Raw genomic sequence first — 15,000 nt, 5'->3', positions numbered from 1 at the left:
CCATCGCTGAAATATGTTTTATTTAATTTTCTTTTTAACGTCCCCAGTTGAACAGAATGAAAGCTGAATATGCATTCTTTCATTCCAGAATCACAAGCTTCATTCCGAACAAACGGTTCTCGTGGAGCGTCTTTTGAACCAATTCCGAGAAACTGAAACCAAATGGAACAGTGAAGAAGTTGTCGGTAAAGATGTGGTTGTAGAAGCGCTTCAAGACAAATGGAATCGAGTCGAAGACCAGAAGAAAGTTATTGCCGGTAAAACAGCTTTGTTTGAGTTGTTTTTGCTACTGTCCTTGATGTTGTTGCTGAGCTGGCAGAATCGTTAGCAGCATTTCGTCCGCCTTTACGTTCGGAGTTCGAATTTCGCCGAAGTCGATTTGCCTTTCAAACTTTCGGCGTCGATAAATTAAGAACCAGTGAAACACTGGGGTCGATGTAATCGACTAATCCCCGCCCCTAAAATTTCAGGCCTTCTGCCTATAGTAGAAAGGATCATTATTATTATTATTATTATTATTATTATCTTTATTATTATTATTATTATTATTTTTAATTATTATTATTATTATTATTAATATCATTATTATTATTATTATTATTATTATTATTATTATTATTATTATTATTATTATTATTATTATTATTATTATTAAGGCGGTGAGGTGGCGGAATTGTCAGAGTGTCGGACAAAATGCTGACCGGCATTTCATCCGCCTCTACGTTCCGAGTTACACATTCCACCAAAGCTGATTTTGCCTCCCATCATTCCCGAAGTGATGACAGAAACACCAGTCAATCACTGGGAGTGATGTAATCGTCCAGCCCTCAAACCCCTAAAATTTCAAGCCTTTTGCCTATACTAGAAAGCTATAAATTCATTATTACCGACCCTAATGATTTTGTCAACCCTCAGCAATTTATGAAGAATACTTTATTATCATTATCATCATTTCCAAACTCCGCTGGGGTCAACTCTGCCATCCAACAGTTCCTGAATCGATTACATAAAACGGTGTTAACGGGGGTAGGAGCGATTAAATAAATAAATAGACGATAACACTAAACGATCATCAGGGGAGAGAACTCTTTCTTAGTCAAGCATCGTCGTAGTTATTTGAGCTGAGGACGAAAGTTCATAGAATAATACATTTGTATAATGGAATGTCGGATTAAAGATTGATTGAGTGTAGTAAATGACTGATAGTTAAAAATGTCAGAATAGTCAATTTAATAGGAGACCATGATAAGGCGGTGAGCTGGCAGAAACGTTAGCTCGCCGGGTGAAATGCGTAGTGGTATTTCATTTGTCTTTATATACTGAGTTCAAATTCCGCCGAGGTCGATTTTGCCTTTCATCCTTTCGGGGTCGATAAATTAAGTACCATTTGCGTATTGGGGTCGAAATAATCGACTGACCACCACCACTCCCAAAATTTCGGGTCTCGTGCCTACAGTAGAAAAGAATACCTGACCATGATGGGAGAGAACTCTATCTTAGTGAAGACATCGTTGTTTTAGCCGCTTAAAACAAGGACAGAAATATATCAGATAATATATTGGTATACAGTGATACCTCGCAAAAGTGTCGTAAGTTCAAAACGTTGCTTTTTTCAGAAAACGATAAAATAGTTTTACCATTCCATTTTTTTTTTTACGTTAGCAACAGTTTCAGCTAAACAATAATACTTTGTTGGGTGCATAAAATCGTAATTCCATTTATGTATTATATTTAAAGTCAGAAATAATTTTGCAAAACTGTCGTACGTGTGACTTACTACACTTTTGTAAAATACTAAGCCGTTGTACTACACTTAGACAATTTTTATATCTCGGCATCTGAAGCAGCTGGAGATACGATTGGCTGACTAAAAGAACTGGTTATTGCAATCAAAATTAAATAATGAAAAAAAAAAAAAAGAAGTCAGTTGGCCAAAATTGGACATACGACAGTTTAACATAATAGCAACGAATTCATCTTGGAAATAACGAAGAAACAAATACAATAATTTGTTAAACTGAAGCTGGAGTTTCGGACATAATTTTACATAAAATTTTGATGGAAGATTTTGGTTTATTTTATTTTAAAACAGGAAGCTCGTACCAGGATTGTGAGCAGTCCCAAGGGGGTTGGCATCGAAAGGGCAAAAGAAGAAAGGAAAAAAGGATGAAAAGCATATCTAGACATTTACTCAGTTAAAGATTAGTTTCTTGTTTATGCACAAACGCAACCCCATCCACATACTTTTATGCGTTCGCTGTTCACCCCTGACAATAAAACAGTTTCTTCCCCTTTCGTTTTAAATCTCAACGGCTGTTAACGATGATAGTACAGATTTAAATATTAATCTTAATTCAGATTTGAATGAGGAGATATCATCAACCAATCGAGAAATCGAAGACGTTGAAAAACAAATAGAATATTGGAAGCTGTATGAGGAAAAAGGACAGTTCGAAGACAAGAAACAGATCGATCGTCTGGAAAAACAATTGAATGATTTGCATCAATGCTACAACTACTTACAAAGTAAGATGCCACTCTGTCTTGTTCTTGTGCTTTATATATATATATATATATATATATATATATATATATATATATATATATATATGCATGTATGTATGTATGTATATGTATATGCATATATATATACAAATGTATTATATATATATATGTATATATATATATACATGTATATATATATATATATATATATATATATATATATATATATATATATACATGTATATATGTGTGTGTGTGTGTGTGTGTGTGTGTGTGTGTGTGTGTGTGTAGTCATTACTCTGCTGCAATGGTGGGGCATCACCTTGTAGAATTTTAGTCGAAAGAATCGACCCCAGTAGTACATTTTCCGTTTTGTTTTTGGCCTAGTACTTACTCTATCGGTTCTTTTACCGAACAACTAAGTTACGGAAGTGTAAACAGACGAACACCGGTTGTAAAGTGGCCGTGGGGGACAAACACAGACACAAAGCCACATACATATAAATACACATACATACATACATACATACATACGTGCATACATACATAGATACATGTATATATATATATATATATATATATATGTATATATATATATATATACGCATGTATATATACATACGTATATACATATATATGTATGTATGTGTGTATATATATATATATATATATATACACACACACACACACACTCACACGCTCACACATGTGCGTAAGATACGTATGTACATGCTTATGTGTATGTATGTATGTATGTATGTATGTACGTGTGCGTAAATTCTTATACATCACTCTCCTTTTATTTTACCAAGTTTATTAAAATAGGGGAAGTTACTCTTCAGTATTTGTTTAAGAGTTACCTCCCTTAAATAATTTATCAAAAAAAAAAATCCTGTTTTTTTAAATACCTTTGTTTTTGAATCATAGCAGACGTATAAAATGAACACATCGGCTTAATCGGCACAGCATCCGACAAGATGCCTTGCGATATCTATTCATGGGTATTTGCCACTTAGGTTTAACTCCCACTGAGGACCTACCTCCTTTACTTCCTTTTTTCTTTCGGTGGGATTTGTGATTAGTGAGGAAGGCAGTGCGATACCCCTGACTATTTTAAGGCGGCGAGCTGGCAGAAACGTTAGCACACCGGGCGAAATGCTTAGCGGTATTTCGTCTGCCACTGCGTTCTGAGTTCAAATTCCGCCGAGGTCGACTTTGCCTTTCATCCTTTCGGGGTCGATAAATTAAGTACCAGTTACGCACTGGGGTCGATATAGTCGACTTAATCCGTTTGTCTGTCCTTGTTTGTCCCCTCTGTGTGTAGCCCCTTGTGGGCAGTAAAGAAATAGGTATTTCGTCTGTCTTTACATTCTGAGTTCAAATTCCACCGAGGTCGACTTTGCTTTTCATCCTTTCGGTAAATTAAGTACCAGTTGCGTACTGGGGTCGATCTAATCGACTGGCCACCTCCCCCCAAATTTCTGGCCTTGTGCCTAGACTAGAAAAAAATGTAATTGTTTCACTACGGCCATGCTGGGGCATCATCTTGATGGATTTCGCTCGAAGAAATCGAAACCTTTACGTGGTTTATTTACATCACCGTAACTTAGCAGTACGCCAAAAAGAACCCCTTAACATAGGAACCCAACTTAAAACAAACACTGGGCTCGAATTGTTTGACTAAATTGAGGACGGTGCTCCAGCATGGCCACAATCCAGTGACTGAAACAATTAAAAGAATACAAACCAGCTACTCAATTAACCATTGCACTCTTCCCGCCCTACCTCTCTCTCTCTTTTTCGCTTTATCCATCTATCTATCCTTTCTTTTTCCTTCCCCCTCCCAAAAAGAAAAGCTCTACATTGTATTTGTCCCATCTTTGTTGAGCCCTGTGTGGCAAATAAAAGAAATCTATCTATCTATCTATCTATCTATCTATCTATCTATCTATCTATCTATCTATCTGTCTGTCTGTCTGTCTATCTATCTATCTATCTATCTAGACGGGGATGCAAATGCCTCAAAGACCTGCTCAGACGCTTTCAACTGTCTGACAGGTACCGACTCGATTACCCGAATGCGCCAATGTGGACATGGACAAACCGCATCGGGTCGTCGAGATCGTATCTAGAGAGAATACTGTGTAGGAGAGTAGATAGAGATAGCATAGGGTGTCCACAATTTCACATAGTCAGCTACACGGATCACAAACTTGTGACGTGTACGCTAGACTTAGATAAGACACATAGGCAGGGCTCCGGTTACTGGAAACTAAACGCGTCTTTCCCGTCGAGACCAGTTTTCAGAGACCGGATTAGCACGTTAGTAAAGAGGGCTTTGACAGGAGCCATCATCAATAACAAATGGTGGTTTGCCCTCAAGAGAGCAATAAACGTAGAAGCGGTTATGTATAGCAAAGCACTAGCCATAGACAGAAACAGAGTAGAGGGTGAGCTAGTTAAGAAGCTAGAAGAGGCAATTAGAAGTGGCATCGCATCCGACGCTTTGGCGGCGAGGTTGGCCCTTGACCAACACTTCAACGCCAAACACGAAGGGTGCGTTGTCAGGGCTAGGATGCGTGCTCAAAGAAACAAAGGTGTTGGAGCCGCACGAGAGGCCCGGGTGGTGGAGGCGCAACAGGGCAACAAAGCCACCATTCGGTCTCTGGTGAACGAACAGGGGCGCGAACTGCTCGAGCCAAGCAAAATGTGTGAGGCCTTTCAGCGGCACTTTGCTCGACTGTTTGGGACGAATGGCGAGCGAGAACGCAGGGTGGACTTCAGTGCCTACCTGCACAGACTGCCACGACTCTCGGCAAGAGAGGCGGAGTGCTGCGAAGGTGCCATCACGGCAGCGGAAGTGAGGGACGCGATGGCGGGATGCTCGAGGGACAAATCTCCGGGTTTGGATGGTCTGCCCTACGAGCTTTACAACTGTATGCCAGACTTGTTTGGAGACGTCTTGGTGGCGGTGTACTGCAACTGGCAGCAAAACGGGAGCATTCCCGGTTTTGTGAGTCGAGGAGCCGTAACGCTGCTGAAGAAAGATCCAAACAAGGGGGACGTCATAGATAACTTTAGGCCCATCACTCTGCTCAATGCAGACTTGAAAATTTTGGCCAAGGTGTTAGCCAAGCGGTTGGCGCTTGTCATCGAGAAACTGATCGGCAAGGCGCAAACGTGCGCGGTGCCGGGCAGGAGCATCCATGACAACCTCCATCTGATGCGCTACATCATAGAGAGGGTAGTTAAGGAACCTGGCATGGGTGGGGCCCTGATCAATTTAGATCAATCGAAAGCTTTCGATAGGGTAGACCATCAATACTTGGAGGCTGTCCTCATAGCGGCCGGCTTCGGTCCCATTTTCCGCGGCTGGATGGCTGCCTTGTACAGAGGCATCCGTTCGGTAGTTCGCGTCAATGGGCATCTATCAAGACCCTTCGACATTGCACGTTCGGTCCGTCAGGGATGCCCCCTCTCGTCGCTTCTGTACGTGTTGACTCTCGAGCCACTACTGCGGAAGCTGGCGACGCTGAGGGGCATCCCGCGAGAGTTGGGATGCGGGACGAGCGTGTCGGCATACGCGGACGACGTCACCGTCATAGTGTCTAGCCAAAAGCACATCGAGCTTGTCGGCGAGACACTGAGAGACTACGATGCGGTAACGGGAGCGAAAATCAACCGGGATAAGTCAGTGGGCTTGCGGCTCGGCACCTGGAGAAGCAAGCCCATGCCGTCAAGTAGCGCCTCCGTCGTGGGACGTTGGACTGACGGTCCGGTTGAGATGCTCGGGGTCTGGTTTGGTCCAGACCTCCAAACGGAGAAGAACTGGGACGAGATAACGAGAAGGGTGGCCACTCTAGCCCGGCAATGGGCCGAGAGGAAGCTTTCCCTGAAAGGTCGGGCGGAGGTGGCGAACACGTACATCGCGTCCGTCATCTACTACCGCCTGACCGTCGTTCCTTGTCCCGACCCTACCATCACCAAACTGGAGCGCATCCTCTTCCGCTTCTTGTGGAAAGGAAGCGTTCCGATGGTTAGGCGATCCGTTTGCTGCCAACACCCGTTAAAAGGAGGACTGGGCATGCCGTGGTTGATGATGCGCAGACACGCACTGAGACTGCGACATCTCCGGCTCTACGTAGACAGCGGTGAACAGGTGTGGTCACCGTTTGTGCGGCGCGCTTTCCCGCAGCTCGTCTCCATGACCAAACTGCAGTCATGGATCAAGGAGAGGCCGAGGAAGGGCGAATGGCACCGCGAGTGTCGCGCTGCTCTTCGGCAACTCCAACAACCCGGGTCAACCTTGAGCGACTGCATCACAACTAACGCATTCTATAGTGGATTAGTGGAGGGAAGGTACGACGACGATCTCGGGGCGAACCTGGGCGTCGACGAGGAATACCTGACCCGCCTGTTTAAGACGACCTTCGGGCCGGGACCTATGGACAACTTCCAGAGATCCCTGGCCTGGCAGTGCTATCGAGAAGCACTACCCGTTCGGGATAAGCTCTACAGGCATGGCTCGAGAAACACGGAGCCGACCTGTCCGAGATGCCGGCAGAGCGACGAAACCGTTCTGCACGCACTCGTACAGTGTCCCACCATTTCCGAGCTGTGGGCTTACGTCGAACAACTGCTATCGCGTGTGGGACGAGTCGGTCTATCAGCCGAGTCTATCGTGAATATTGTCGCGCCTCCTTCCTTTAAACGGGAAGGAAGAGCTATTTTCATCGTACTTGTGGCTATGGCGAAAGAATGTGTATGGTGGACGCGTCTGAAAGGTCTAGAGACAAAGACTTTCCTCTCTGGGCAATCTCTCATCAACTTCTTCAAGTATCACCTGAAGAGGAAGGTGAGAGTAGAAAGGGAAGTCTTGTCTAGTGAATGCTTCAAAAAAAGATGGGTGAATGTAGCAAGGATGGCACGTGTGAACGACGGAGCCATCTTGAGCATAACCCTATGAACAAGAAAAAAAAAAAAACAAAAAGGCAAAAGAGAGTCACTTACTGTTATAGTTTCTTCAATGAGAATATTGACCAAGGTTACCGTGGTCTTTTCCGTAGGCTTTTCCTTCCACGGCTAAACCTAAACTGTCCTCCCCTCTTTTTACACGAGAACATTACTGTGTGATACACGATCCCTATTGATCGGCCTTTCCTTTTTTTTTTTTTTTTTTTTTTTCGATCCCTTTTGATCGAACTCCCCCTTTTTCCCTTCCTACGATCCCTTTTGATTGACACCACCAATTTTTTTTTTTTTTCCTTCCTTCCCCCTCCCAAAAAGAAAAGCTCTACATTGTATTTGTCCCATCTTCGTTGAGCCCTGTGTGGCTAATAAAGAAACCTATCTATCTACCTATCTATCTATCTATCTATCTATCTACCTATCTATCTATCTATCTATTTATCTATCTATCTATCTATCTATCTATCTGTCTGTCTGTCTGTCTGTCTGTCTGTCTATCTGTCTGTCTGTCTGTCTGTCTGTCTATCTATTTGTCTCTCTATCACTTTATCTATTTCAGCGACTCTGACAGATCAGTTGGTTCACGAGAGAGACAGAGTAGAAGGAACCATGACGGAGAAAGTCGAGAGTCAAAAAGAGAAGGCTAACAAGGTATTTGAGTGCATCGTTACATACATACATACATACATACATACATACATATATATTGAAGCATGTATATGAATGTGTGTGCACGCATGTTTGTGTGTGTGTGTGTGTGTGCATGTGTGTATGTATGTGTACGAGCGTCTGTGAGTCTGTGCGTGTGATTGTGTGCGCGCGCGTGTGCTTGAATATGTGTGTGTATGTGTTGGTGAGAGAGCGTGTATGCGTGTGTATGTGTATCGTTGAATTTGTGTTGTTGGTCCCCGAACCACCGGCTGACAACCGGTGTTTGTTGGTTTGTTTACGTCCCCGTAACATAGTGGGTTCAGTAAAATAGGCCAAAAGTGTAAGTACCTAAACTTAAACCATTCATGATGATGCTCCATCTTGGCCGTGGTCAAATGTCTAAAACAACCAAAACAAATAAAAGAAAGTGCGCTAAACTGATCAAAACCTTTTATCTTAAGCAGACAATGGTTGAATGTTACCGGAAGTTAAAATTTCGCATATGATGGTAGCCATTTTGATTATTTAGATTTTAATAGATTTTCATTTATTGTTGCAGAAAGTCGTGTCGTTAATGCCGAAGCACTGCTGCCGCCAGTTAAAAGATAATGGCTGGCTTAAACGCGAAGTGAGTACCAAAATGTTTATACATACATAGCTCATTTGTACTCTGTAGACTTCTAAAATATGGGCATTTAATCAAATACGCATATTATTCACACAAACATACGTACAAATATCTATAACATGAACTATAATTATATCTATCAATCTATCTATCTATTCATCTATCCATCTATGTACCGGTGTGTGTGTGTGTGTGTGTGTGCGTGTGAGAGAGAGAGAGAGAGTTTGGAGGGATATATCATTCGGGTGGATATGATCGGTGTAGCTGATTATGTGGAATTGTGGACACCCTACGCTATCTCTATCTACCGTCCTACACAGCATCCTATCTAGATACGATCTCGAGGACCCGCTGCGGCTGCTCCATGTCCACGTTGGCGCATTCGGGTGGGCGAGTCGGTACCCGTCAGACGGTTGAAAGCGTCTGAGCAGTTCTCTGAGGCATTCGCACCCCCGTGTATTCTTATCTCTGCCCACGTAGATAGATAGATAGATAGATAGATAGATAGATAGATAGATAGATAGATAGATAGATAGATAGATAGATAGACAGATAGATAGATAGATAGATAGATATAGATAGATAGATAGATAGATAGATAGATAGATAGATAGATAAATAGATAGATAGATAGATAGATAGATTGATTGATAGATAAATATCTTTCTTTTATTAGCCACACAGGGCTGCACACAGAGGGGACAAATACAAAAGGGATTGGTAGGGGCAAAAAAAAAAAGGGTATCGTATATCAGAGAAAATGTCAATAGTGTAAAATGGGGTAACATTAGGTTTACCCATGGAGAGAAAAGCCTACGGAAAAGACCATGGTAACCTCAGCAGGGAATAGACACATGAGAGCAAAGTGCTCTCTCTCTCTCTCTCCCTCTTTGCAATGGATTTGATAGACTTTAAGTGTGCATCAGGTAGAGAAGACAAAGAGAAAGTCACAGCGAGAAAGAGTGAGAGTGAGCGACGGTGTAAAGGCAGCAGTGTTTGCGCTGTTAATTGTCACACCTCCCCCTCCAGCGTCGAGCAAGCCACGGCATTCAACAGCTGTCTACTTTTATACACCAACAACCGTTTGTTTCTATTCTACTTGCTAAAATTACTTCTCCTTTCTTATTATTTATTCTATAAAGCTGGCTAGTGACTATGTTTAATTAATCAATGATTCTGTTTATTTATCATTGGCTGAGATTAATCAGCTCTTTATTAATTTCGTTTCTTGACAATGATTGTAAATAAATAAACGAATGAATGAACCAAATATTTTCAGATATACTATTATCATTATCATCATCATCATCATCATTATTATTATTATTATTATCATTATTATTATTATTACTCTTTAAGAAGACATCTAGGAAAGATGCCGCAGAGATCGACAGACAGCATAAGAAACCATTCATCCATAATTAGAATATTTGTGTTTAAGGTTAAATGTCCCTCTGTCTATGTCTGGTCTAATAAATGTGATTTATAATCTCTGTAGCTGCTTCTCGTTGGTATATTTACACCGAAGGAAATATAATTTATGATTTACATAGATGTCGGTGAACGCGGCCAGTAGGCAGTATTCGTTCTGGCTTTCTGTGCTCTGCAATCGAGATAAACTTAGCCTTTTCTCCTCCTCTCGGAATCGATAAATAAACTACCAGTGCTGTGGTGTTGTCGAATCTTTGCTTCCTCTCGGTATTTCTGGAAGACGTCGGTGGCGGTTAGACCGGGAGAGGAATAGGCTTTGTTTGGTCCGACCAAAACTGACCAAGATACTCAGGGTATCACGAAGGTACCTCTTCAGCTCTTTTGAAGAATTGAGGATCTAAGGCAAAGATGCTGGATGTAATAAATGTGAGTCACTTATGTAAATTTGCATCCCATTATACACCCCTCCACACACACACACACACGCACATGTGTGTTTTTTTGTGTTGGTCTGTTTGTAGCGTTTATATTTTTCATGCTGATACCATCCGACTGAATGATACTGCCAAGTGTCGAAATCATAAATGACCTCTGATAGGTAGCTGAAGATGGGATGTCTGCGTTTATTTGTATGTTTTCTTTTCTGTGTGAACCTTTTGTATTTTGTTTTGAAGTTGTCCCCCACTGAGACTAATTTCGATAAAGGTTAAACTTTTTCAGGGAATTATAGTTTACGGTGGGTTTCTTCCATATATATATATATATATATATATATATATATATATATATATATATGGAAGCGTACAGTACTCCATTGGCTACAACGAGGAGGGTTCAGGTTGATCCGATTAACGGATCAGCTTGCTCGTGGAATTAACGTGAAAGTGGCTAAGCACTCCAGACACTTGTACTCTTAACGCAGTTCTCAGGGCGAATCAGCATGACCGAGAATGTGACAAATCTGGCCCTTTTGAATTACAGGTAAAATTCATTTCTGCCAGCTGAAAAGCGCTGCCGTTATTCGCAAGCGAGCCCTGAGTGGTAGCATGTAGCACGCTTTCAATAATTGTCTGATTGTTTAAGTGAATATTTAGTTGAGAACAGATACACGCACTCTCTCAGTTCTTCTACTCCTGACCTGGGAAAAAAATCGTAAACAAGACTGCTGGACGGAGAGAAAGCTTTGCTAACCCTAAGCTGGTACTCATTTTCAATTGAGCAGCGTGAAAGAAGGTGCCACCCGGCCCAAGAATCGAACATAAGATATTGTAATCGTAAACCCGACACCCAAACTACTATGACGTGTATTTACATAACGAATACATATAAATTGTAATAACATGCACCCATAATGCATGTGAAAATATAAATATCAAATATTAAATATTGATTTTTACGCTTCATTCATATCTATGAAGTTTCGTATGACACCGTGCAATCGTTAGCAAAGAAAAATATTTGGATTACACAATGTTTATATAAATTTATTCGGTTTTTTTTTTCTTGTTTTGGTGGCGGCCGGAGGGGGGGACTAGAATGAAGAGACGCGGAGTTCGATTGCATTTTGCTTCGAATTTCATCAACGCGCAAAGAAATCTCTGTAGAAAGAAGGATTCTTTTGGTCAATAGACAGACAATAATATGATTCCCCTGTACCGGATGTAAGGTCTGAATACGCCATCTGAAAAGGAGAAAGTTAGCCATTGTATCTGGGCGATTTCATTTCTTTACTCCCCTGTTTTACAGGTTTTCCATGAGTCATAACATCTCCATCGCATTCTCTCTTCCTCTCACCGTTTCTCTCACATCCTCTCTCTTTCTCTTCTCCTTTTCCCATTTTTCTTTTTAGTCTTTATTCTCCTCTCTTTCCCTATTTTTTTTCTCCTTCTGTTTCCTTCTCTGTCACTTTGTTATTCTCACTCTTCATCTGTTAGAGTCTCATTATCTCATTTCTCTCTTCATCTTTCTTTCTCTCTCTCTCTCTCTGCCTGTTTCTCTCTCTCTCTCTCTCTCTCTGTGTGCCTGTTTCTCTCTCTCTCTCTCTGCCTGTTTCTCTCTCTCTCTCTCTCTCTCTGACTGTTTCTTCTTTTCTCTCTCGCTCTCTCTAGTCTGTAGATCATGTCTTTCTGTATGCTCTCACCACTCTCTCTCCTTCTCTCTCTCTCTCTCTCTCTCTCTCTCTCTCTCTTTCTCTATCACCACTTCACCTGTTACAACATCTTTCTCACATCCTCTCTTTCACTCCTCCATCTAATCTTCTTTTCTCCCTCTTACTATCTGGTCCCTATTCACGCCCATCCCTCTCCTTCTCTCTCTCTCTTTCCCCCTCTCTATATCTATGTTCTTATTCTTCTATATCCATCTCCCTCTGAACTCTATTCATTCTGACCTCGTTTGTCTCCACTCCCCCATTGTTGTCTATTCTACAATATAAATATATATTCAAATATACATATTAAGAATTGTATCTAATATTTTTCTAATTAGAAATATATTTAATATATGTAATATTAATTATAGAGCGTAAACGAAGACATGACTAAGATTTTTTAATATAATGCAACAAAATTCCGAGGTTTTTTCCTTTCAGCAATTTAAATATTGAACGGCATACAAGATATAATCGTATTCTTTAAAATAATGAAATTTGTTCGAGTGTTGCGTTTTAAATAACTAAAACCGAACTAGAGACACAATCCAAATTGTTAACTAACGCAGCAAATTCGAATGTTACGGCTTTAAACTAGCTTAAATATGGAACAAAGTCGGGACATAATCGACGTTTTTGAAATATGGAAACAATGCTCTTTTCTACTCAAGGCACAAGGCCCGAAATTTTGGGGGAGGGGACCAGTCGATTAGATCGATCCCAGTACGCAACTGGTACTTAATTTATCGACCCCGAGAGGATGAAAGGTAAAGTCGACCTCGGTGGAATTTGAACTCAGAACGTAAAGACAAACGAAATACCGCTAAGCATTTCGCCCGACGTGCTAACGATTCTGCCAGCTCGCCGTCTTAGTGCAAGAAAACAATAAATAACCAAAAAAAAAAAAAACAAATACAAAGTAAAGGTTAATATATAATAAATTTACACATTATTACAAATATCTCAGCCTGTCTGTCTATGAGTCTGTCTGTCTCTTTCTCTACCCCACTCATTGTCTTTCTCTCTCTTTCTCTCCCCCTCTCTCTCCCTCTCTCTCTCTCTCTCTCTCTCTCTCTCTCTCCCTCTCTCTCTCTCTCCCTCTCTCTCTCTCCTCACACTGATATAAAAGCTAGCCGGCGTTAAAATAAAATACCAGAGGCGTTTTTTACACAACATGAATAACAAACAATTTGTCAAACGAAGAATGATTAATTAACTTTTTGCTTGTTTGAAAAACTTGTAAATTAAAAATTTTAACAAAATATGAATTAGTAATTGAAAAAATCGTAGTCTCATACGCCATACGCCATAGAAACTGGGAAACCGGGCCCATGAGCCTGGAAAGGCTTTAAAAAGGGAGCATAAATAAAATAAAATATATATAACATAGTATTATAGACAGTATGCGATGACGGAATAAATATGAACGAGGATGCATTTTTTTTCAATGTACACATTTACCTTGATGGCAACGAGGAACGAAATGATGGTTGAATGACGTCCGAGACAACAGGAAGTAAATGTTTCGCTTGTGGGGAATATTTGTTCTCAGACGCCTGGACTACTTCCAAACGGTGCTAAAGTAATAGTAGATCTAGAAGCATTCGAGCTTCACGAAAAATGTCACTTCACTGCTCAATTCAACATCTAAGAATGTATAAAAAAATCTAATAACTTCAGGAGAGACGACGAAGATATGCACTGAACTATACATGCAGATTTTTAAACAGCTTGAGCCAAGCTTCGGTATTGAAAGCTATATTAAGCTCTGAACTGGTTTTCACAGCATGGACGACTCCATGACCTCACCGTCGACAATCAGGAACACATACTGCAATATCCTTGGATTCAAAGGCCCCATATTTTTAATATCTTGCTAAAGGAACCGCAAAATTTACCTGAAGTGTATGTACATAGATGTATTTAAAAAGTATCTCTTGAATCTGCGATTCGAGACAAACCCAAGTAAAATGGACGGAACATGAGAAAATGTTCAAGGCTGATGTGGCACTCGACAACCACAGCAATAACAACAACGACAATTACAACGATAATAGTTACCGTAGAACACTCAGCTTGAGCGAGAATCACCGCTAAATCAACCTTCACAATGATATTTGCCATCATTTCATACAAAATATTCATTCATGTAAAATATTATCGTTAAGAAAGCTGTGCGTATTCAAAAGGAATAAATATCTTGAGAATAGCAGATAGGCATGGTTTTATTCTGATCACGAGACAATAGCATCAGATACGTATCCACTCATATAAGCGAATGGATGTACATTCACAGGCAGCACATAAGCGGCAATATATCGCAGCGGTTCCAAGTAATGAAAAGTAATTATGTAATTTATAAGTGTGTACACACACACGTATATATATATATATATATATATATATATATATATATATATGTTCTAGGTATATATGAGTGTGTGTGACACACACGTATATATGTATGTATATATATAATATATATATTATATATTATTTATAAATATATGTATATATGTGTGTATATATACATATATATACATGCACACATACATACATGCATACATACACAGATGCACATACACATACACATACACACACACACTCAAACACATAAACAGCTAAGCTAGTTGCATGGCAAAATAACCGTTTTGGTTGCACACACATA

At 40.5% G+C, this 15,000-nt stretch overlaps 1 protein-coding gene across 6 annotated transcripts in view; it reads left to right on the top strand.

Moving 5' to 3' along the window:
• The window catches only part of LOC128250153 (coiled-coil domain-containing protein 83-like), a 137,947-nt gene that overhangs the window by 80,762 nt on the left and 42,185 nt on the right, over positions 1 to 15,000 (top strand). For 5 of the 6 annotated variants that reach the window (XR_016245163.1, XM_089366546.1, XM_089366547.1 and 2 more), the window contains 4 exons: positions 89 to 257; positions 2,359 to 2,526; positions 8,033 to 8,124; positions 8,684 to 8,752. Coding sequence is in view for 5 of the 6 variants with exons in the window: in XM_089366546.1 (XP_089222672.1) it covers positions 89 to 257; positions 2,359 to 2,526; positions 8,033 to 8,124; positions 8,684 to 8,752 (498 nt within the window). In the remaining variant the exon portion in view is untranslated. The remainder of the gene's footprint in view (positions 1 to 88; positions 258 to 2,358; positions 2,527 to 8,032; positions 8,125 to 8,683; positions 8,753 to 15,000) is intronic. The other variant, XM_089366549.1, reaches the window with a different exon arrangement.

Source organism: Octopus bimaculoides, chromosome 19 (assembly GCF_046866305.1).
Source record: "Octopus bimaculoides isolate indiv1 chromosome 19, ASM4686630v1, whole genome shotgun sequence".
NCBI classification, from domain to species: Eukaryota; Metazoa; Mollusca; class Cephalopoda; order Octopoda; family Octopodidae; genus Octopus; species Octopus bimaculoides.
The sequence above is the reverse complement of the archived record's forward strand: the minus strand, read 5'-3'. Positions and strand labels throughout refer to the sequence as shown.